This window comes from Camelina sativa, chromosome 13 (assembly GCF_000633955.1).
Source record: "Camelina sativa cultivar DH55 chromosome 13, Cs, whole genome shotgun sequence".
Lineage (NCBI taxonomy): Eukaryota > Viridiplantae > Streptophyta > Magnoliopsida > Brassicales > Brassicaceae > Camelina > Camelina sativa.
In genome coordinates, this window is record NC_025697.1 from 11,301,418 (window position 1) to 11,323,275 (window position 21,858).

A 21,858-nucleotide genomic window follows, 5' to 3' on the forward strand; every position below is an offset into this window, starting at 1 on the left:
ATAGTTTAAAAAACATATCATTTGTTTAGATACAGTTATTGCTTTTATTAAGTTTAATTTAGCTATTTTCGGTTATAGACTTATATCAAACAATCAAAAGCGTTAATTTATAAATATTTACTTTACCTTTAGAAAATATTAAAAACTATACTTTTAAAATAATTTTCTACTGTAAATTATATGTTAATTTATATAACCGATTATATGATCTTAAATGCTATCCAAGTCCTTGAACATACTGTTTTGCAATTAAATAGGCACAAGAGGGTTTTAGTTTTCTAAAAGATAAATTTTCCCTACCATTATTGGCTTTGAATTTATGTTTCTCTTATGGATTTTTTTTGTTCATTTTGCTAGCCTTAAGAGTTTTTAATTTCATTCTGTTTATGTAGACTAACATATTGTATATTCTACACAATATAGAGTGTGAAAAAAAATTGTGTAATTAGAGTTATGTCTAATCTTAAGGATATATGACTTTTTCTCGCAAATTCATCTATATTAAGATTTGTATCATAATTTTATTAAGATATTTGAATATTTAGCTATGTATATTTTTAATGTAATTTACTAATTCTCTTTACATATAGTTATTTCTCTGTTTCAAAGCAAGACTGTCTATATTTATCCATGACTAGTCATTATAGTGTTTTTTTATTGTAGTTAGTTTTTTTGACACTCTATATAGTGTAGTTACAAATAATTTTTTTCTCTTCATTGCTAACCCAGAAAAATAATTTTCTTATGAGGGAGTTATATATTTTTCCATGTAATGATATATATGAAACTGATATAATTTGAAGTTTTACCCATATATAGCAAATGATGGGATGTGTTCACTCATCCTAACAAGGCCTCCTCGTTCATAGACATACACGCCCAGTAATTACTTGTGCGTCACATGGTCCCATACGAAATGGGGAGGAAAGCAGCTGAAACTATAATAGTTGAATATTATCCCATTGCGCCTCCTGCGGCAAAACAAGCAAGTTATCCCTTTTGGCCATCTGAAATTTACAAAGACATAACATTAGAGCTCTTCGAAACAAGCTAAGGATCTTACGAACAACTAGAAAAACCTTGAATCACAAAACAAAATCTGACAATGTATACCAAACCCCTTTAAATGATTGCACTACATTTTGATACATATACATAAAAAGAGTCAACATTATATAGATGATAATATATGGTTCTGAAAATCAAATCGCAATAAACCAAAGAGTCAAACTCCATCTTGATCATTCAGCATCAAACTATCAAATATATACCGCATGAACAGAGAAATATAATCTTTCAGATTGACAATTTGAGATAGAGATAAGTGAAAGGTGAAGGAGGAAGAAGGAGATTAGAGAGTTGAAGTTGGGGTGGGCTTACATTCTGAATGAATGATCAGAGAGGTTGGGAGAGATGATGAAGTGAGTGCGGATAAGGGTATAATAAACTTAGACAAATCGAGAGGAACTGATTCAGCTATCTGGCCGTGTCATAGAGAGAAAGTTTTATGTTGGGTGAGGGATGATGGATGACTCACAAATTCAGCCAGGTTTTGATTTGTATATATTTTTTTTCCTCAATTACTTGTTGTTATTCAATTAAATATTTATAAAGAATTCTAGAGCTAAGTTAATTTTTATTAATTTATTGAGTAGCTAATTATATATCATATGATAAAAAACATAAAATAAAAAAAAATAAAAAATAAAAAATAAAAACTAATTATTAATCACCATGTGTAGATTTTACATTTTAAAATTTAGGTTTTATATAGTGTACTAATTACATGTTCAATTGAATATTAATATGACCACAAATTTATGTAAATTTGCATATATACTCCTACTAAAACTTTCCCATAGTGCCGATTCTAATATGTTCCAAATAAGATAAGAGATTATTTCACATTCAAAAAAGTCATTGTTTTAGCAACACTTAGAATCTGAAAGTGTTTTTGAGAAATCTTTTTTTGATGTATCTCTTTTCAAAAAATGCTCCTTCGTTTATTTGTTGTCAAAAATATTTTCTATTAAATCTGTAAATTTTGAAGTTTTAGAAAGTTTATAAGGTATTTCTGGATAATAACTATTACTCGAAGATTTTATTCAAATATTTATAAAAATTTAAAAGGTTTAAAAATGTTTTTCATAGGGTTTTGAAAAGTATTTTATACTAAAGTATATATAAAATTTTACTTTAAATGTGAATTGGAAGAATCACTTGGAGCAATTCTATGTGAATTGGAAGAATCGCTTGGAGCAATTCTATATGTGAATTGGAAGAATCGGTAGTATCAAATCTAGCATAGTATGCATATACACAAGGCAAGTCCAAGATCCTTACCAAGACCGGCCTAAACAGCCATTTTCAAATTCTAACTTATATATATATATATATAGATATATATATCATCTTTTCTAAGATTTTGTACAAAAATGTGAAATGTAAAATGAAAAAACAGTGACGAAGGAGACAAGGATGGCCTTTTTATCTTCCTTGCATGGATTATTTTAGAAATATAGCTTTTGCAACTCCAATTCTTCGTCTTCACAGGATGAAACAAAACTTGGAAAAGTTCCCTTTATGTCCCTACAGTTTTACCAAGACATTGTATATGATCAATCATTTTGATTTTCATCAAATAGGTCGGTTTGGTTCAACGTTGGTCATGATCGTTGAAACATATGAGATTAGACTCTTAACCATCATAAATTAGTAAGAGCTAGTTAATATAAACTCACTTTAGATATGGCAAAGTCATGTTCTTGATGAGCGATGGATTCAAGGATACAAAATCTGTCCATTCATCTATATCAATTCTTCCGTCGTTTTTACTGTCTGCTTGAACAAAAGCCTGCAAAACATATACCACCATTTCGTTACAGATTATTTATCATCAAGATTATATTCTTCAATATTTAGAATCTAAGATGATTATAAACATATTTGCAACGGTGTGGAAGTGATGGGTTACCTTATCCACCATTACTTCGATCATATCTTCGGAAACAACTAGCTCAGATTCATGAAGTAGCGCAATAACCATCTCTTTCAACTAATCAAAACACAATTTTGGTCATTATGGTATACATGTTAGATCAAGACGACACACAAAGTTATTAGGGTCAAAATAAATGGACTCACTTCTTCTCGCTCAATGAATCCAGTTTGTCGTAAATCGTATAATTTAAAAGCAACTGCAAATTCATGATAAAATTCATTTTCAGATAGCTTAATAAGAAAATAATAGAGTACTAAAACATAGAATGAATGTGAAGAATTACATTTGATTTTGTCGTGGACCGGTGCGCTTGGATGAAAAACACCTAAAGACCGGACAAATTCCCCGAACTCGATCACTCCATTTCGCTTCACATCAAATACATCAAATATCTGCGTATATATAACATATTGTAAAACAGAACTTTATATAAAAAATATACACATATGTTTTCTATAGTCTAGGTAGATAAATAACGTAATGTACAACATACCCGATCAGCGAAGAGATTCCTCCGGTTCCTATTTCTGAACAAAGCCAGCTGAAACTCTTCCTGCAACATCACACTTTTAAATTTTTAGCTAAGCCATATAGATTGCCTAATTGCAGTTTATGTATTATCACTTTTAGAACGAAAGAATAAACCTTATGAATAAGTCCGTCATCAATAATTGAGCTGCTTAGCTTCTTGAATAGTTCATACAAAGCTTCCACTTCTGCTACCGTAACTATTGGTCACCAACCAACATTAAAAGTAAAATAAAATCAGTTTTCTTTTTTCCAAATTTTATAACATTTTTTTTGAAATCATGATAATAAGAAGATTTAAAACTAAGAAACTGACATGGCGTGACGGAGGCAAGAAGGTCAGGATCCTCATATCCAGGCGGGCGTATTGCATTCTTCTTCTTCTTCGAGACAGAGCAGCCCATACAACCACACCTTAACTTCTCTCAACTGTTAGTAGTCTTTGCTTTTCTCACTCTACAGCCACACATAAATAATCGATATACTTATACTTTTATTTTCACTGGTTCTTCTACCAAAAAAAAAAAAAAAAGTCCAAGAACAAACCAATTAAAATCGAGTGCAAATAACTAGAGTGTAAATTGCTTTTTGTCACGTTATTGACTTTTCTTGGCAAACTCTACACGAATTGGTTCTTTTTATTTTTTTGGCAAACTCAACCACGAGGTTACCGTTCGTAACGAAATTCAGAATTTACGTCGAAAACAAAATAAAGAATATATCACGGGGTTTACATGTACACGACATAATAAAAACCTACATAAACATTAACGTATGCCCAAGTTTATCTATGTCTCAATGTCTGTAAACCTCTTCATCTACAAAATTGGTGAAATTAACGACAAGATAAATTTCTAAAGAGTGCTCAACCGCTTCTATGGTACCCAATGAGTTTTGTTGTATAAGTTCATGTTCACTTTCATCGAAAATCCCAACAATACTTCCTCTAGGATTTATTAACATCACATTGATCCAAGGTTCGTTTGCTTCAGTTGTCCATGGATATCTAATGTAGCATACTTGATCGGTTTGTAAAGCAAGGATGAATGGATCATAGTGGTAAATTTCTCAGTAATCCGTCGGAAATTTCTTAGAATAAACCAATGGTCTTTTGTCCCCCGGAAAGCCGTCGAAAGTTTTGAAAAATTTCTGAGAATATTCCGACGACCGGGTTTTCGTCAGAAATTTCTAAAATATTACAGACGGATTAATAAATTTCCGAGCATTTTCTGAGAGACGTGTTTTCCTTAAAAATTTTCTGAGAAATATATCGGAAACCTGTTGGAAAACTGTCAGAAATTTCCTATGGATTTTTTCCATCAGAAAATCTATCTGAAATCAATATGTATTATTAGAATATCATTAAAATTATCGTGGTAATCTCAAGCGGAATTTATTAAATCTGAAAACTTTTTAGAGTTTGACAAAAAAAAAACTGATATTAAAAAGTTTGACAAAGACGTTTGTGCAAATTTCTTTTAGTAATATACAAAAGAAGTCGACGGCTATATACGGACGATTATGTCATTGGTATAGTTTAAAAAGTAATAAATGCATAAGACGTAGTTGGCCAAGTTACCACGCATTATAATAAAGATAGTTGTAATGTAGCTTTCACAACAACTAAATTAAGCTCTCCCCAAACATTATTCATTAACCGAAATAGCCAAAAACTAGAACCAAAAAAGCCTTTTCCCTGTTTAATCTATAATTTAGTAATGATTCAAATAAACAAAATGATAACCAAAAGTCATATAAGTCGTAGAAGATGCTAGGCAACACGCCGTAATAGCCAAGATAATCAATGACGTATGTCTAGGTGTACAGATAAGAGAGAGATTTGTTTAGTCCTATTTATTATATTCCTAATAACAGAGATAACTTATCAAAGTCTCCTTTTTTTTTTTTTTTTTGCCATCACTTATCAAAGTCTCCTATGATATATGTATATGTATAGATAACGCATAAATCCAAATACCGGATCAAATCTTAATCGATGTTGTATGAATCAGTCAATGTTTTTCTAGTAAATAGCTATTTCTTTAAAGAAATTTGCACCTATATTTGTCCAACAGAATCACAAGCACACATTCAAGCGACCAAAAGCGTTTAGCGATCTCTAGAGGTAGCATAATGGAATTTTGACGAATATGAATAGAGAAGAGTTCCAATCTAAGCGGACCCCCGTTTATGCAATAATACAAAGTGATACTTTATTGAAAATCACGAGTATGAGATAACTTTTTGTTGCTTTATTCAATAATTGTAGGAAATTGTATGCGTTTCATCAAAATGTTTAAAAGAAAGTGGTTTAGAGTAGATTTATGATTTTTTTTTCTTTTTAGAGTAGAATTATGATTTATCCAAACATAGCTAAGTGAAGTCGTTTTTTTTATATAACCATATACACAAAAGCAGGTCCGCGATCCATATGCAAGCAAAGCTTGGACTTGGAACCTCAAATTTAGTAATTCTTTTCAAGGCTAAAATAACAAAAGAACCATGCATTAGTAACATACAGTATATATGCCTAATAGGAGGTGGTGGTGTAGACTGTAGACTGTGTAGAGATTTTCTATCACAATTTTTTTATGTAAATAAATAATTAAAAAGAAAAATTTCAGACAATTTTGTGGGCCAAATTTTGTTTTCCTTTGTGTGGTGGAGCCACCAAATGATCATGACCGGTTATCATCTCGATCGTTGTTTACGAAAAGGTTCAAGGTTTTGTTGCTTAAACCAAACCGGCCATGCAGCAAATAAAAAATGACGTTTGGGTATAATTAATTATATTCTCAAGTATTTTTAAAAGTCAATGAAAAATAACTTGCAAGTAATATACATTATTACGTTTTTTCAGTAAGAAATTAATTTTGTCATTTCCTTATCTCCTTTGACCGTAAACACACAAAACTCAAAACATGTTAATCTGGTACTGAAAAAAATCTTCCGACTAGTTTTATACACCCCACCCACCAACCCTAATAATAAGAAGATCTCCTGGTACAAAAGCTTGACCGCATAGTTCTACCCTCTTTAAAATGATTGAACTAAACCGAATATGATCCCAATTTGTAAATCTGAAATAAAAATCGAAAAACAATATAAAACCACTTCCATTTGGAATATAAATGGAAACTATACACTCAATATAGCCGGTTTGAATCATGGTTTGGTTTGGTTTTTCTACAACATTTAACCGTATTACGCTAAATCTTGTAAGTTGTAACAAGATTCCTTAAGAACAGGACATATTTTAAACTTGTTATTGAAGAAAAAACTCAAGATGTGATAATCTTTTATTATGTCACCAAACAAAAAGCCATTGGAAAGATAAAGAAAGATTTTCTCAGCAATTTGGCAAGAGAGCTGCATTTTGGCAGAGGATGGATCGAAGAAACAACGATAAAATCGAGTAAAACAGTAGGACTAACCTGAGAAATGTGTGAATCTCAATCTCTCTCTATGTGTTCTTGATTGTATACGACTCTTCACTTCTCTCAAATCTTGAATAATAATAATAGTTATGTGTGTGGGGAGAGGAAGGATGATGAAATTGAAAAGGAGCAAAATGAGAGCTAATTAAATAGAGAAGACGGGCTTCCCAACTTCGGTTTGGTTTTTGTGTCCATCCATGCGCAGATGGATCGCGATGTTATGTCGGTTTCTCTATATTTTTGTTTCTATAACTAGTATAGTATTATATTATGTTGTTATTGTTGTAGTACGAATATAAATTATTGTTGTTGTGAATTATATATAAACTATTGTTTCCTCAACCCTTCCGTTTATGACCAAAATATTAACTACTAGTATTGTTTTGAAGCCCCACGAGTCCTCCTTAGAGTCCTTACCCCACTTTTTTATTTTCTTACTCGACACTTGTTGACAGATAATCATATAATAAAATTTGTGCAAAATATAAAAAATCAGGCAGGTTTTTATATATTAGGCAGATCTTAGGACATCATTAATGGGAGAACTTTTTTTTGTGTTCTTAGATTAAATATATAGTAAAAATAATGTTAGATCAGTTGTTAAGATCATAGGTAAAAAAAATGGGAGAACTAATTATGGTGTTCTTAGAATAAAGATATAGTGAAATGTTGGAATATTGTAAGCAGATTTGGACAAACAAAATGAAGATGTTACTAACTAATGTATTATCACATGAGCAGTTTATCCCAAACGAAAGATATAAAACTATGTAGCAGAATCATGAAACAGAACAAACACCAATAGTCTGTTTATACAAGCTTGGAGCAAACTTATTAGTGAAAACAAAGGAGGTCGTTATAGTCTTCAATACTAAGCGGAGGGAAAAGAAAATGCCTACGAGCATAAATCATTAAAGGATCCACCAAATGTATACTTCATCAACTTTTACAGAGTGTGGTATCGTAAACTTGGGTTCGATCCCTAGTGCTGTCAATGGCCACACTGAAACAAACAACCAAACTTTTGATTAAGAGACAAACGATTCCCTGTCGCATATGGTATGTTTTGGATTATACACTTGCAATACTAAATAATATGGAAGATATTGGTATACCAAGCCACCAAAGAGCAACAAGTGTGAATAGTCCAATGTATCCAAACAGCTTTTGCACATCAACCCCTTCTCCTTCTTCACCAGTAAACTTCTTAAGAAGCACTGTGTTGTCAATAACAGAAGGGTGGCCACGAGGTTATCCTCCCCAACACACCAAATCCACCAAATCTTTTAATCATTAAAGGATCATATACAAAAACATTTTCTAACCTGTAAATAGTCCATATGAGACTGCAGAGAGAAGTCCAAAGAGATCTCCCATAAGGGACCGTTGCCCGTTGCTAAACACAAATATCAACTGTACGTTAAAAGAATATGGTTGATGAAGTTGGACAACTCATGTAATCAAATGAGACCACACCGGCCATGCTGACAAATACAGCAACTACTTTCGACAGGTTCAAAGTATCTTGCCCCAAAAAGACACCAATGAAAAGAGTAAACAGTCCCGAGGTTGAAGACAATACAGTAGTGCTTTCAAGCACCATCAAAACAATAGACACAGCATAAGGAAAAAAAAAACACACCTCTGTTACAAACCAAATTGGTGCGAGGTAAAGCCCGTACATTGCAATCTGCTTTGTAGTGATAGCTTTCCCCTGTTTCAGAGTCTGCACTTCATCTTTACCTCTACCACCGATCAGCGGCCTCTCATCTTCTTCGTGTGAGGAAAGGTGTTCCTCGCTATCTTTCTTAGTCATAGTCCCTTGAAGTCCCATTTCAATGATTTTGTGCCTCAAAGGAGAACCAAGCTCAACAGAAGAAGACCCGTCGGTCAAAGAAGGAACTTTATTGGTTTTGGAAGAACGTCGATCTAAATACCGACAAAACCAGTCTTTGAGGAATGCAATGGGAAGGTAAACAATCATAAAAAAATTAAAGAGAGAGCTTTTTGATTCGAAAGTTTGGTTTATCAAATGTATACTAGACAGAATTAATAAGCAAACATCGCAATTGATTCAATTCCGAGTTAAAGAGTCCACCTTTACTAGGGGGACGCTTGAGCAAATCGGCGACGGAGATGCTGATTACTGGAGACGGTGAAGGTAACGGCGGCGGTAAGAAAGAATATTTTTCTCTCTCCAAAACATCTCGACCAATCACGTTACAGAAAACAATTGAGAACAGGGCTTTAGATCAGTTCTCACTCAAGACCAGAAAATTTGATCTAAGCCCACTATTCTCTTTTTTATTAATTATTTTGGGCTTAGAACACACCATGTGTTCTCCCGTTAATGATAGCCTTATAGAAAATAATTTTTTTTTTGCAACATAACTAGATTTTAAAAGATGTCATCTGAAATATTAATAATTTTCTGAACACCATATTGTTAATATATATATATATATAGAGAGAGATATTCATCAAAAAGCTTTATACAAATGATTGATAATTACTTAATACATAGCAAATTCAAAATCCTCTAAATTATAGTAACCACATTCCACAATATACACAGCTATTATAAGGGTAGAAACTTGTCAACTCATACCCGTCCTACAATGAGAGCTTTGGCTCAAATTCACATCCCTACTCTAGCCTAACATTTCTGATTAAACTACATGTGCCTAAACTTTATAACTTTTGTCATGATCGACTTTTCTTGTTTTTCTTAACCATATAGTTTTTTTTTGTCTCAGTTTAATTAAAGAATATGGTTTGAACGGTGACGGCGGTTGGAACTAACAAATCCGTCAGTGGTTTAATCTGTTCTAAAAATAGGACGAACAACAAATCGGTACAAACTAGTTAATTTGCGGCAACTTTTTTCTATTTGTTTTGGACCGTACCATAGCGGATTGTACGATAGGATAGGATAGAGTGCGAAGATAAGCTCTACAATGATTATTTCCTTGAGTATGATAATGGAGAAAAAAGGTTAGGACCTCCTTTGACGAATGATTGGCGTAAAATAGAAAGGTTTGTGAAGTTTCTTAATGTTTTCTATCAGGCTACATTGGTAGTTTCTGCCTCCACTACTTTGAATGCACATAAGTGCTATGGTGAGATAGTATACATTGCAATGAAGCTTCAATTACTCTGTCTTAATACCGATGCTGACGTGAGTATTGCATAATCTACCGATGCTGACGTGAGTATTGACGTGAGTATTAGGACAGAGTAAATGAAGCTACATACACATTTGTCCGTCCTAAGCACTCTCACCACCACGGTCACCGTTCAATCCTTATGTATATCATTTAAAGTCGACCCATCTTTTCATTAATCAAACAAAAAAATCACGGTTGTAAAATTGATAAATCGTCCCCTACTTCATATATACCTCTCTTCCCTTTTTTTATTTACAATCAATCTTTCTTTTCTTGTCGGTTGGATTGATGGGTTTGCTATGATGTAAAACCGAGCAATTCAAAGGTGGGTTTGCTATAATGATCTTTTCGTTTTTTAACATGGTTTTGCTATCAACATGGTTATAAAAGAAATATTCTTATCTATGTGGCTATTTTCTTATACATACTTTTGTTTCGGTTCTGAATATCTGTATATTAAAAAGATCATAGCAGCAAAGTATTAAAAAACAAAATCAGAAATAATTTTGAAAAAGAATTGGTGAACAAAAATAAATCTTCAGAACAAAAGTGACTACTTATTATAATCACCAAAAAAAACCGATAAACCAACAGGTAACATCACTGTTTGAATCGTTTTAGGTTCGGTTTAACTCATAACTCAATCTCATTCAGGGGGCAGAGTCTGGATTAGCTCTAAAGAGTTTGTTGCATTGCGATAAGCTTCATTTGTTTTCTTCATTTTTTTCTCTAACTTACGCAATCAACACTTCTCCTCCTCTATCTTCTTCGTTGCCATCCTCACTCTGTCTCTTGCTGCTTCCAATTTTCTCAGCTTCTCTTCTTCATTCTCCGTTACTGTGATCGGGAAATGAATTTTCGGTTTGCTGATCCAATAAACCAAAGATCATATCAACAGCATTTTCATTTCAATTCCAGGAATAAAACTCAAAAGCTAACTTGGACAAGAAGAAGAAACGAAGATAAATTTGGATAAATAATAAGCTCCCTTTCAAGTTTTGAGCATTACAGTTTGAATGCAAGAACTGAAATGGATATAGGATCAAGAAAAAGTCAAGTACCTGCACCCAGAATATATGAATCCATTTCCTTTTGCAATAAAACCATCTAAAGAGACTGCACCACCACCATTGATGTGTGGAAGAGCTGCTTCAACTTGCTTTTGAGTCTCATATACCTGTAAATTCCCAAAGAGATGGTAGAACAACGTCTCTCTAAGCCCGTATCCTGAGTATGTTTGTATACAGAGCTCCTCTGTATCCAAATCAATCATGTTCACGGCATAGCCTTTGAAACCAGGTATGGGATCTCCATCGGACAGTTTCGGGTCATCCATGGCTAATTTCTTCTGAGGATCGTTCTCCAAAAGTCCATCCTTCCAAGGTCTGCATGGTTGGAAAAGGTCACCAGAAAACTTTTATAGTTCTGTCAGAAACGATTTTAAGCACCTATCCAAAAGTTGAAAGAATACCTAATTGCATCAAGACATAGAACATGAAACCGATGATTGGTTATAGATCTTCCAAGTCTAACTGCTTCAGATTGAAGCCTGAGATACTCAGCACTACTCGAGCAACATTGTGCGGATTTGCATACCAAAGCGAGCACCATGTCTTCTCCCAAATATTCAGACAACACCCTGTCATACCATATAACTTCAGATACAAAAGTTTTGGACCAAGTATAGACACTATGATCAGTAAACTATGGCTATAAATTGATTTCACCTGCTAAGGGAGGTGGAGGCAACTGAACCAAGAAGTGCTACAAGGCCAAACAATCCTTTCTTTGACAGAAGCAGTGACTGCGGAGGGGCAGCCTCTCTGTACAAATAACAGAAAACCGATGAAGCAGTGTTAGGATGCTTGTCTTCAATCTGTTTCATCATTGATTCTTTGGTGGACAGGCATTCTGGGAACGTAGCACCGAGAGGTTCCAGCGAAGCTGTGATAAAGGCAACATGAACAGGTAAGAATTGTTGGTTTGTGCTACCATTCGCCATTCTTTTGTCTCAGAAAATTATTGAAATAAGACTATGTTCTAATAACGATTTTGTGAAACTCTTAAATTAAGCTTTAAGTGTTTTCAGAATAAAAGATGAGGGCAGTTCAGTAAACATCAATGCAACTTCAGTCTGATCTAAACCAAGATAATAGTTACCTTGCAAGGTATTAAACTCTTCCTTAGCCTGGTTTAGTTCAGCTTCCAAACATTTTAGACGCTCATCTACTTCCACTCTCTGTTCACTGTATCTAATGAGTTTTTCTTTTAAGATCTGCAGGAAATGGGGACCATTTTCAAATTGAGATGTTAACTCGGAATATAAAAGTTAGATCATTCTAGATTTTTTTTTGCTTTTACTAAGGCATAAATGAAACGTAAAGATCAATATTTATGGCTCAAATGGTGATGGCCATACCTCAGTGAACTGTGCCATATCCATCAGGCCAGTTTGGCCACCGAGAGTCGATGACGATGCCTTAATGTTCAAAACTCTAAACTGTGAACATGGAGTTTCTCCAGTTGGAGCCACCGATGAATTTGTGGTTGAAGCCATATTTGATTGAGGTGTGAAACTCATCCTTGGATAAGGTGTAGAACACCCAATCTCATCTCTTTCAAATGTTTGAGCAGGCGTTAGCTGAATCTGTAAATTAAGAGGACATGTTCTCAACAACCTGCATTTTCTACTCATGGTAAAAACATATTGTAAGATAACCCAGTCCACAAATTTCTACCTTTAAGCTCATATGAATCTCGGGAAATCGAGAATGGAAAACCCTAAGAGAAAAGTCACCCTCGCTCTTAGGTAGGGAAACTGTAGGAACTTTGCAGAACCCGTGAACAAATGCATATCTGACTTCACTCTCAACACTGCTTGAATCAGATTCAGTGCTCATGGTATGAAAATATCCAGAATTTTCATCATGATGGATACTAGTATCAATAACACCATCTGAATCCGTCACTTTGAACTTGAGGTTTGTAAGATTTGTACCAGCAGTACAGCAGTCGGGCAGCTGATCAAAACAATCAATTTCAGAATGAGAAAGGATTAAAAAACATGAAAAGTGTGTAGGGAGTGAAGATGAAAGACAGAACTCAGAACAGGAGAAACGCATTGAAACAATCAACCTATTTTACGGATACTTACCTTTTTTAAGAGCCTGAGCTCTCGTTTCTCAATTATAGACTCTTTCTTGAAGATCTCGTCAATACCAGACATAACCGAGAGTGACACTACACAGAAAAAGCAAAAAAAAAAAATATACATTAGACAATTAGAATATATTTTTTGTTACATCTTACAAAGAATGGTGGCAGATGTTACTAGATTTCCCATAGCCGGCCGTTACTTGGAGAATTCCAGACAGATCAACGCAGCCACAACTATCAACCTGTGACATGATCAATGAGCTTAACGAGTGAATAAAACATTTGTCAATACACAGTCACCAAACAGACCAATGAACTATAAACAAAGCTTAGAATATGGTATCCTAGATGTTGGTTATTCTAAGAAAATAAGCTCCTCGCACCTTTCGGTTCCAGTCCATCGAGTCTTTGATACAATAGCCCTCAGTACAAATCAGAACATTAGTCCCTTCTGCAACATGGTTATTATATCCATCAAACACCTACATGAAAAGAATTTGTACTCAGTGGAATTATTCATTACGTAACACTTCAAATGTATAGACCTTTTATTACATATACCTCCAAGATATAATTTTGAACAATAGAATCTGGAAGCAAATTTTCCAAAGCCTCTGGATACATCTCAACAACACGCTTCATAGGCCCAGGATTAACTGGAATATGAAAAGATTGTGAACTAAATAATCATTCTACACAAAAGTACTCTTATTAAATCAGGTTAGTTTGTATCACAAAACACTTCCTACTGTTGTCAATTTTCTCAGTTCCATAAACAAAGTAAATTTTACAAAAAGGTCATTTAGCTGGAGTAACATTACTGATCGAGACACATTCCCAGCTCTTCTATTGTTCCACGTTTAAGTGTATCTTGATAACTCCTTCCCGTATCTTACTACAAGATTTTGTAGCACAGACATATAAAGACTGTTACTATACAAAATTAGAGCATTAGGCTTACTTTTACAAGGAACTGAGACGGAAAATGGTTCGTCCTTTGAGCATATCTTTAAGGTTGCATCATAATCTGGCCTGATCTGATCTAACCCATCAGTCTCAACGAGCATATTCTGCATTAGTTTCAGAAGATTAGACTTTGCCAGAAATTCAACAGCCATCACAGGTCTTCTTCAGCTGCCACTAGGAGCCTAATTTGGTATCTAACCCTCACTCGCTAACAAAAATATAGAAATAACATTAGTACTTGAAGATGTTAAATACCTCGACTTTGAGAATTCCATCATCTACCAGGTTGGCCTCAATCATATTAATCTTTCTTTCGAATCCGGGGCTGGCTTTCAGTTCAACTTCGAGAGTTGGAACAGAAGTGAATGGTATCTGATTTTCATGTTCATCAAAGCAAGCGATAGAGAAAGGAGGAAGTGAAGAACCCACCCTGTAGACACACCATTATACTGATCAAATTTGAGATCTTAAGTGCAGGAATAAAGAAAGGTCACACGTGTGTTCCGTTCTGAAGAATAAAAAAGACTTACTGAACATTATACTGCTGCGTGAACTCAAGATTAGAAGCAAGTTTCCAACTTCCTACCTTCGAAGACGGTTCAACAACCACCTTTTTCTTAGCAGTAATCGATTTCCCCTGAAAGGAAAGTGTTCGAACAATTGGTTATATGATTACTCGAGAAACTTAAATGGCAGATAAAAATTATAGCATCACTTACGATAGAGAAACAAAAGTTGTATATGCCAGCTTTATTGAACATGTCGGGGTGCTTTGACTCAAGTGGAAAGATGTAGAGACCATGAAACCCCTTAAAGGATGTAGGAAAACAGTGATGTGAATACAAAATTTTGGTATTCTTATCCTTTGATTTTATATTCGTATCTTGAAATTCTACTTCCATGAGCATGTTTCCATCCATCTTCACAATATGTTTCTGATCCAACTTTTTCGACACTTTTGAAGATGTGAAGCTAGCAGGTCGAACAACTGCAACAATCTGTTTCGGGGGAGTTTCTCCAGCACGTACTGAATCACCAAATGATGATTCCTATCGCATGTTCATAAATAAAACGTTATCTGGAAGTTAATAATACTATAACAGCAACCCCTATTACTATATCTGACTCATTTTAGTAAGAAGAGAGACGTTCCTACCCCATCAATGTTCAATGCTCTGCAATCTTTCTCATCCAGCAAATCAATTCTCGAAGGATCCTTTTCCCGTTGCTTCTCAATTTTCCTATTCCATTCAATTTCATCTAAAGGTAGACACTGTTCAAAAACATCTTTTAGAGTGAAGTTAAGAGAGTATGCAAAAGAAAAAGAATATGATTTAAGGGTTCAGCAGTTTGACCATTCCAGAGCCAATAATACTGATTGGAAAAGATGAAGAACTTCGTAGTTCCAATCTTGAAACTCCTTTAGTCATTGAAAGAATGCATCCCTCATCTTCAAAGTAATTGATTTGCCTAGATCAAAAATTCAGATTCAGAATACAAGAATTAGAGATAGTGAACTCTTCTAGTATTGGAAAAAAATCACCTGCATATTATCCTGGCATCACCTGCTCATTAAACAACATAGAGATAGATCAATTCAAAATTGTTCTAGTATGTAGTTTAAATGATAGTTGAGACGGTACTTACCGCCTGCTTCGTCGTCGAAACCTTCAACGAGAAAATAGTCAATTGTCGCATAGACATCATTCTTGTGAACCCCTCCACATGCACCTTTCAGAATCCTGATCTTCTGTCCACGCTTCCATGACATCCCTTTTCTCTTCATAACACTGTGCGCCCTCACAGCTAGAATTCAAAAGCATTGGAAATAATTTATTATCACTCAAGTCAAGATATCATGAAGGCTGGGGACAATATTATCACTCAAGTCAAGATATTATCACTCATGTCAATATCATTTATACAACGAATAAATAAAATATGACAATATTATCACTCAAGTCAAGATATCAAGAAGGCTGAAGCTTTTACAGCACGTTTCGGGCTATTCATTGGAAATATTTGAATATGGTTATACAAAACAATTACGTTTTTTTTTTATATCTTGATGAAGGCATTAGGCATACATAATCGTGTGCAGCTTCATACCTTTACAATCAGGCGAAATGCAAAGAGCTTTGTTATCCAAGGAATCGAAAATAACGACTGCGTCGTCTTCGCCTGACGCCTCTTCTTCATCATAAGTCTTGTGCATCTCAAGAACCCAAGTCTTATAATCCTGGTCCACTTGCCCAAATACCAAAGATTTTCCTTCTCTATGTAGCACAAAACTGACATCTGTAAAAACATAGAATTAAATGTATCTGAGATGCTGGAAAAACAGCAAACCAAGATTTCAAATGGGTTTAAACTAACCGTTATCCTTCTCCTTTGATTTACTACCAAAGTTTTTCAGAGCCAAAGTGAAGGGGCTTTGACTTGCAAGATCGGTCTGCAAAAAGCATGCTTAATAATCATGTAAAATTGTACTAGTAACATTAACTAATATATCCAGGATAATGTTAGCTCACTTTGGAGGGCGTTGGGCTAAAACCAGCATCCAAATCTGTAACCACCAAAGAGTGCAGATGAAACATGCTCGGTTAAAACAATTTAAAACAGATACATTTACAATTGACTATGTGTGAGGGATCATACCGACGAAGCATATCACTCTTTGACACGATTTCTGCAAAGTAGTGGCTCTGTCCCCCTTATCCATAAACGGAATTGATGCCTACACAGAGATATTGGAAACACAAGCAAAGATTCACCCAGAGTCATAAATTTTTTAATTCCTTGACGCACTAAAAATAGTCAAATATCATTCAAAACATTGTCTGGTAGCAGAACTCCAGGAAGACCATCTTATGGTGAACAAAGAAGACTAACCCAAGATACTTCTAGGAGTAAACGACCAAGTCTTCGTACATAAAGACGACTAAAAGTTTTGAAGCTTTCAGAAACTTTGTATCCTTCCTTTTCTAAGCTTACCAAAATAATATTACTGCTCTCTTTGTAAATACTCTCTTTTTCCTGTCACATACATAATTCAGAACTTGAAGTGTTCAGTTCAAGAAAGGTAAAGCAATGGTCAAGTTCGCTTCTTTGGAAAGGATTCTCATACCCGTATGATTGGAAGATAAGCAAACTTGAGGCGAGCATTTGCCTCCTGGAATGATCCTGGATGAAAAAAAATCTTGTCAAGACTCCAAACAATATGATCAATATTCTGGATTCCAATTCAGCGTTATACAGAAGAAAAAAAGGTTTACTGAACCCTAGTTTCAATATCTCCATATAAGTTACATTAGCTTTCATTGCTGTTACAAAAAAAAACAATATAACAAGTTCTTTGAAAATTCCGATATAAAAAATGTTACTTATCTGTTTCTATATCTCTATGTAAGTTACACTTACAACTGAAATTTTGTTTACAAGGACATAAACTTTTTAAATCCAATCATATGTGTTCTTTTGAAAATATCTAATCACATTTTCAGATAGATAGCTCAGGCTGTTTGCTACCAAATACTGGAACAAAAGCAGCCAGACCCTTAACTGAGAGGAAGCATCTTGAACTGTTAAAGGGTTGATACCTTTTGTTTTTTCACCATGAAAGAATCGAATCTGAAACCAAAATTCTCGACCCTTGGAGTTTAGGTTGGTAGTGGCAACCTCGCCATCTACTATCTCAGCTAAATCCTCTCCATTGACCTGGACAACGACCAAGGAAATTAGAAAAAGGTTGAAACTAAGAGCACTAAAATTGCTAAACCCCAAACATGTTTAGAAATAATGACACACCTGAAACTCTACAGGCCTTTCAGTCCTCCCAGTTTTAGAGATTTCATCACACTACAGGTTGACAAAGAAAAGATGAAACCTCCGACAAAGAAACACCATAAAGGAATCACCACATATTGTATTAATATTAGCCAACGAAAACCTGAATATAAGGAAAATATATATCCTTAAGTCTGCACTGAAGTTGATATATTTCTGGGATCTTACATTCCGATTCAAATATCTCAACCTGGAAATAAAACAGAATAGCGGTTTCAGATAAGCAGATGCATAATACAATACAACTTGCTGATTCATGAAACCAGGAGCATAGATTAAGGTCACGCAGGAGAAAGTGGACAGATTGTTTTAGGATTCTAGAACATCACCAAAAACTTTAATTAAAGCACAATCTTATCATTAGAGCATAATTCTCCAATAAAAAGGTATCACTGCAGGATATGAATAAACAAACATGGAGAATATCTTTGTGAACAGAGATAAACTTAAGAAATCCAAGTAGCAACATAGCATAAGGTGTGTACCATTGTGAAGCTTCCATGAGGTGATAACTTGAGTTCCTCCTCCAGAGGATCCCTCATTCCACCATCAACCTTTCACAATTTTTAAATCCACCATTTAATGACATAGACTATGACACGCAGTGAAGGATGATGAATCATGAATATATTATCACCTTCCAGTTTTTTCCTAAGATAGAACGATTGTCAATCAAAGCTTCTCGATTGAGTTGCAAGGTATACTTTCTTAGACTGTTTCGTCTTTGAAGACACCAATGTACGCCTAATCATAGAAGAGGATTAAATGAACCCAAGGGAGGCAGACAATCATTCCTCAGATTAGTAAAATACTCACCTTCCTAAATGCATACAAGCATAAGGACCTCCATATCCAAACATCCCAAAGAATGGCTACATAGCAAAATAGTGAATCTTCCTCAGATTAGTAAAATACTCGAGTTTATTACTGTTCACTTCAAAGATGCATGTCTTGTTATGTAGAAAGACTCATGATAATTTATAAACTGCAAGCAAAAAAATGTTCTCAGATTCTTGAGGCAGAGTTAAGTACCATAAGGTATGGTGGTTTGCCTCCAATAGCTTTGGATTTTTGCGACCTATGTAATGAAGCCCCTATTTTTCCCCTGCGCAGTGTTAAGAAAAATGAAGACTGCTTAAAGATCAAACTCGCGGTATGAACTTGAGCAAGGAAAATTTGATTGAACTGTGAAGTTACTTATATTCCATGTTTTAAGATTCTCACCATTTATCAATAGAATTTGCTTCGCTACTGTCCATTCCAGGACCAGAATCAAAGATTGAAATCCGATCCCCGAGAACATCGACACTGCAAAAGCAATTAATTACATGAACTCAAAAGATAAAATTCGTTGAAGAATATGACCTTTTAGGACAAGAACAAACCTAATCAGTCTTCGATCTCCAGGCGAACAAGACCACACAGCTTGCAGAGAATTATCCTGTGATATAAGCAAAGCAACATGAAACTGGAGTTCATAAACAAGAAAACTAACACAGTCAAACCCAATCATATGATCCTAAAAATGTTAATCAAACTCTTGTAAGTACAATTTACCAGAACAAAAAAAGGATGATCCAAGAGGTATATTTTACAAAAAAAAGAAGCAAAGATCACAACAATGAAATAACTAAACCAGTAAACTTCATTTACTCAGTTCAACAAACAACTACACCATAAAGAGAATTTGATTAACGAGAGAATCTCATATCTAAACCCAAGAACAGAATCACCAACTCGTTCTTCCCAACTGCATTTCAATGTATTAGCTCTCAGCTAAGTGACGAACCAATTGTTTCTAAGCTGTTAACACAGCTACAGACTACTACAAACTCCATAGGAGTGATCCTGCACCAGACTAACACAAGAAAGACTCATACAATACCGCCAGCACGAATATGAGATTGTCCTCAAGATGAGAATGAGGTGACTTCTTGAGATTCGTCTTTGGAGCAGCCACAGTATACAAATTTATACTTGTAACAAACCCTCCCCTGCCAATTAGTAATGAGTGCCTCCTAAGTGCATTTTAACTGCCGGTTATGCCAAAGGAATAAGTCTTCACCTCTGGCTTATTCTCATCCACTCTCGAACACATAGTATCTCAAAAAGGCTATTTTCAGAGTCATTTCATCGAGCACCTGGAGGGTGTCTTTCATCTTGACACATGTCTTCAATTTTTCCACTTTCTCAGGCACAAGTTTCAAAAACTGCTTCCAGCTCTCGTGCTGAGATTCAAAATCTTCTTCAGAAACTCCGAATCAGTACGCACCAACTCCTCCGAGATCCTTGCGAAAATCACCATTGATGGAGAAAGACGAACTCTAAGACCGGTTTAAATTTTAATATAGAGCCCAAGCCGGTTAACGAGAGAATTACGCTAAACCAAGTCCATTATACCAAATTACGCTAATTTCCTATTAAACCGTAAGCTCTCATCTAACGAACTTACCAGATTGTTGCTGAGCTGTCAAACCAGCTACAATCTACTACTAAACCCCTTACCCTAACTACAGTGACCCTGCACTAGACTTGTAAAAGACTCGCTTAAAAAACTTTGTATTAAGTCAATAAGAGCAATATTTTCACAAAACACAGAAAATTATAACAATATTTACAAGCAATTTTACTGAGAAACTTACAATTAGATCCGCAAGAGCTGTCTCAAAGCTATAAGTTTGTGGTAGTTCTCTAAGCAAATCAGTATCAGGTGTTAAATCCCACATGTTCTGCATATACAAAGAACAAGACCATCACTAAACAAAGCTTAAAGAGACAATTATACATAGCATAGCAAACAAAAAAACTATGTAATAAAGCTAACCTCATACATATTAGAAGCCTCTCCAGTCCCATCCTGATCCAGAGATTAATCAAGAAACATAAATATATCATAATTAGCTTAATCAACACATAAAGAACAGAGAAAGTACCATAATGAAAAGATTATAACAACCAACTCACATCAAGACGTATTATGTTGCACAAATCAGGCTTAAACTTCGCAAATCGAACGATCTCTTTAATCTTTTCACCGTTAAACTCGAGATAAGATTTAACAGCCAAATTCCAATCAACCCTCTTCCTCTTCTTACCGGACAAAACACAGTTTTTCCGGGTTTTGTCATATTCATCTTTCACCAGATTAACAAAATTCTTCATTGACATTTTAGGCTCAGGGTTAGTAAGTGTGAGTGTCACACTAGTGCTGTTTGGCAAAAGAACCTTGAACCTGTAAGACTTATCTCCTCCACCATCGTCATCATCTAGAAACAATCTTCTCTCGATCGGTCTCTTCTTACTCATCTGAAATTCAAAGCACATGATTCAGAAGAGAAGATACCCATAAAAAAAAAACATGGATGCGAGGCATGCATGCATGGATACGAGGTTTTTTTTACATTTTATTGTAATTGTTTTACAAAAAGTTGTGGTTTGGTAACTTTAGAAAGCAAGTACCTAAAAGCTACAACATATACATCTACTAATACAAGTGCATGTAAACATAGTAAAAGAATCTATGTAGATCGATTTGCATATAACAAGCCAAAACCGGAGAGACAACCGTTTATAGACTTTATTACCTTGAGATGAACAACTCTTAAGTTTTGGCAGTGAAATCAACTTCAGATACCTTAGATTTTGCAGGCTGATTTAGCCTTGAGTAACCCTCCAAACGCTAAGAAGAGAGAGACAAATGAGAAGACGAAGAAGAAGAAGAAGAAGAAGAAGAAGAGTGAGAGTGAGAGTGAGAGTG

The 21,858-nt window shown here is 34.7% G+C and overlaps 2 protein-coding genes and 1 pseudogene across 5 annotated transcripts; all 3 read right to left on the reverse strand.

The window, feature by feature from the left end:
- On the reverse strand, nucleotides 2,315-7,254 carry LOC104736444 (calcineurin B-like protein 4). Of its 2 annotated transcripts, none has more exons than XM_010456427.2 (9): nucleotides 6,964-7,254; nucleotides 3,846-4,040; nucleotides 3,647-3,729; nucleotides 3,495-3,554; nucleotides 3,285-3,393; nucleotides 3,145-3,197; nucleotides 2,975-3,055; nucleotides 2,742-2,854; nucleotides 2,315-2,589 (listed from the first exon to the last, which is right to left on the reverse strand). In XM_010456427.2, the coding sequence occupies exons 2-9, from the start codon at nucleotides 3,931-3,933 to the stop codon at nucleotides 2,511-2,513; spliced, it is 666 nt and encodes a 221-aa protein (XP_010454729.1). In that variant the 5' UTR covers nucleotides 3,934-4,040; nucleotides 6,964-7,254; the 3' UTR covers nucleotides 2,315-2,510. The 2 variants fall into 2 exon arrangements, with proteins under 2 accessions (XP_010454729.1, XP_010454728.1); XM_010456426.2 differs by having other exon boundaries at nucleotides 3,846-3,985; nucleotides 6,964-7,253.
- Nucleotides 7,655-9,320, reverse strand: LOC104736446. 3 transcript variants are annotated; one of them, XM_010456430.2, is made up of 5 exons: nucleotides 9,065-9,320; nucleotides 8,609-8,895; nucleotides 8,292-8,379; nucleotides 8,082-8,183; nucleotides 7,655-7,969 (listed from the first exon to the last, which is right to left on the reverse strand). In XM_010456430.2, the coding sequence occupies exons 2-5, from the start codon at nucleotides 8,798-8,800 to the stop codon at nucleotides 7,878-7,880; spliced, it is 474 nt and encodes a 157-aa protein (XP_010454732.1). In that variant the 5' UTR covers nucleotides 8,801-8,895; nucleotides 9,065-9,320; the 3' UTR covers nucleotides 7,655-7,877. The 3 variants fall into 3 exon arrangements, with proteins under 3 accessions (XP_010454732.1, XP_010454731.1, XP_010454730.1); XM_010456429.2 differs by having other exon boundaries at nucleotides 8,609-8,916; XM_010456428.2 differs by lacking the exon at nucleotides 9,065-9,320 and having other exon boundaries at nucleotides 8,609-9,045.
- Nucleotides 10,694-21,407, reverse strand: LOC104736447 (annotated as a pseudogene).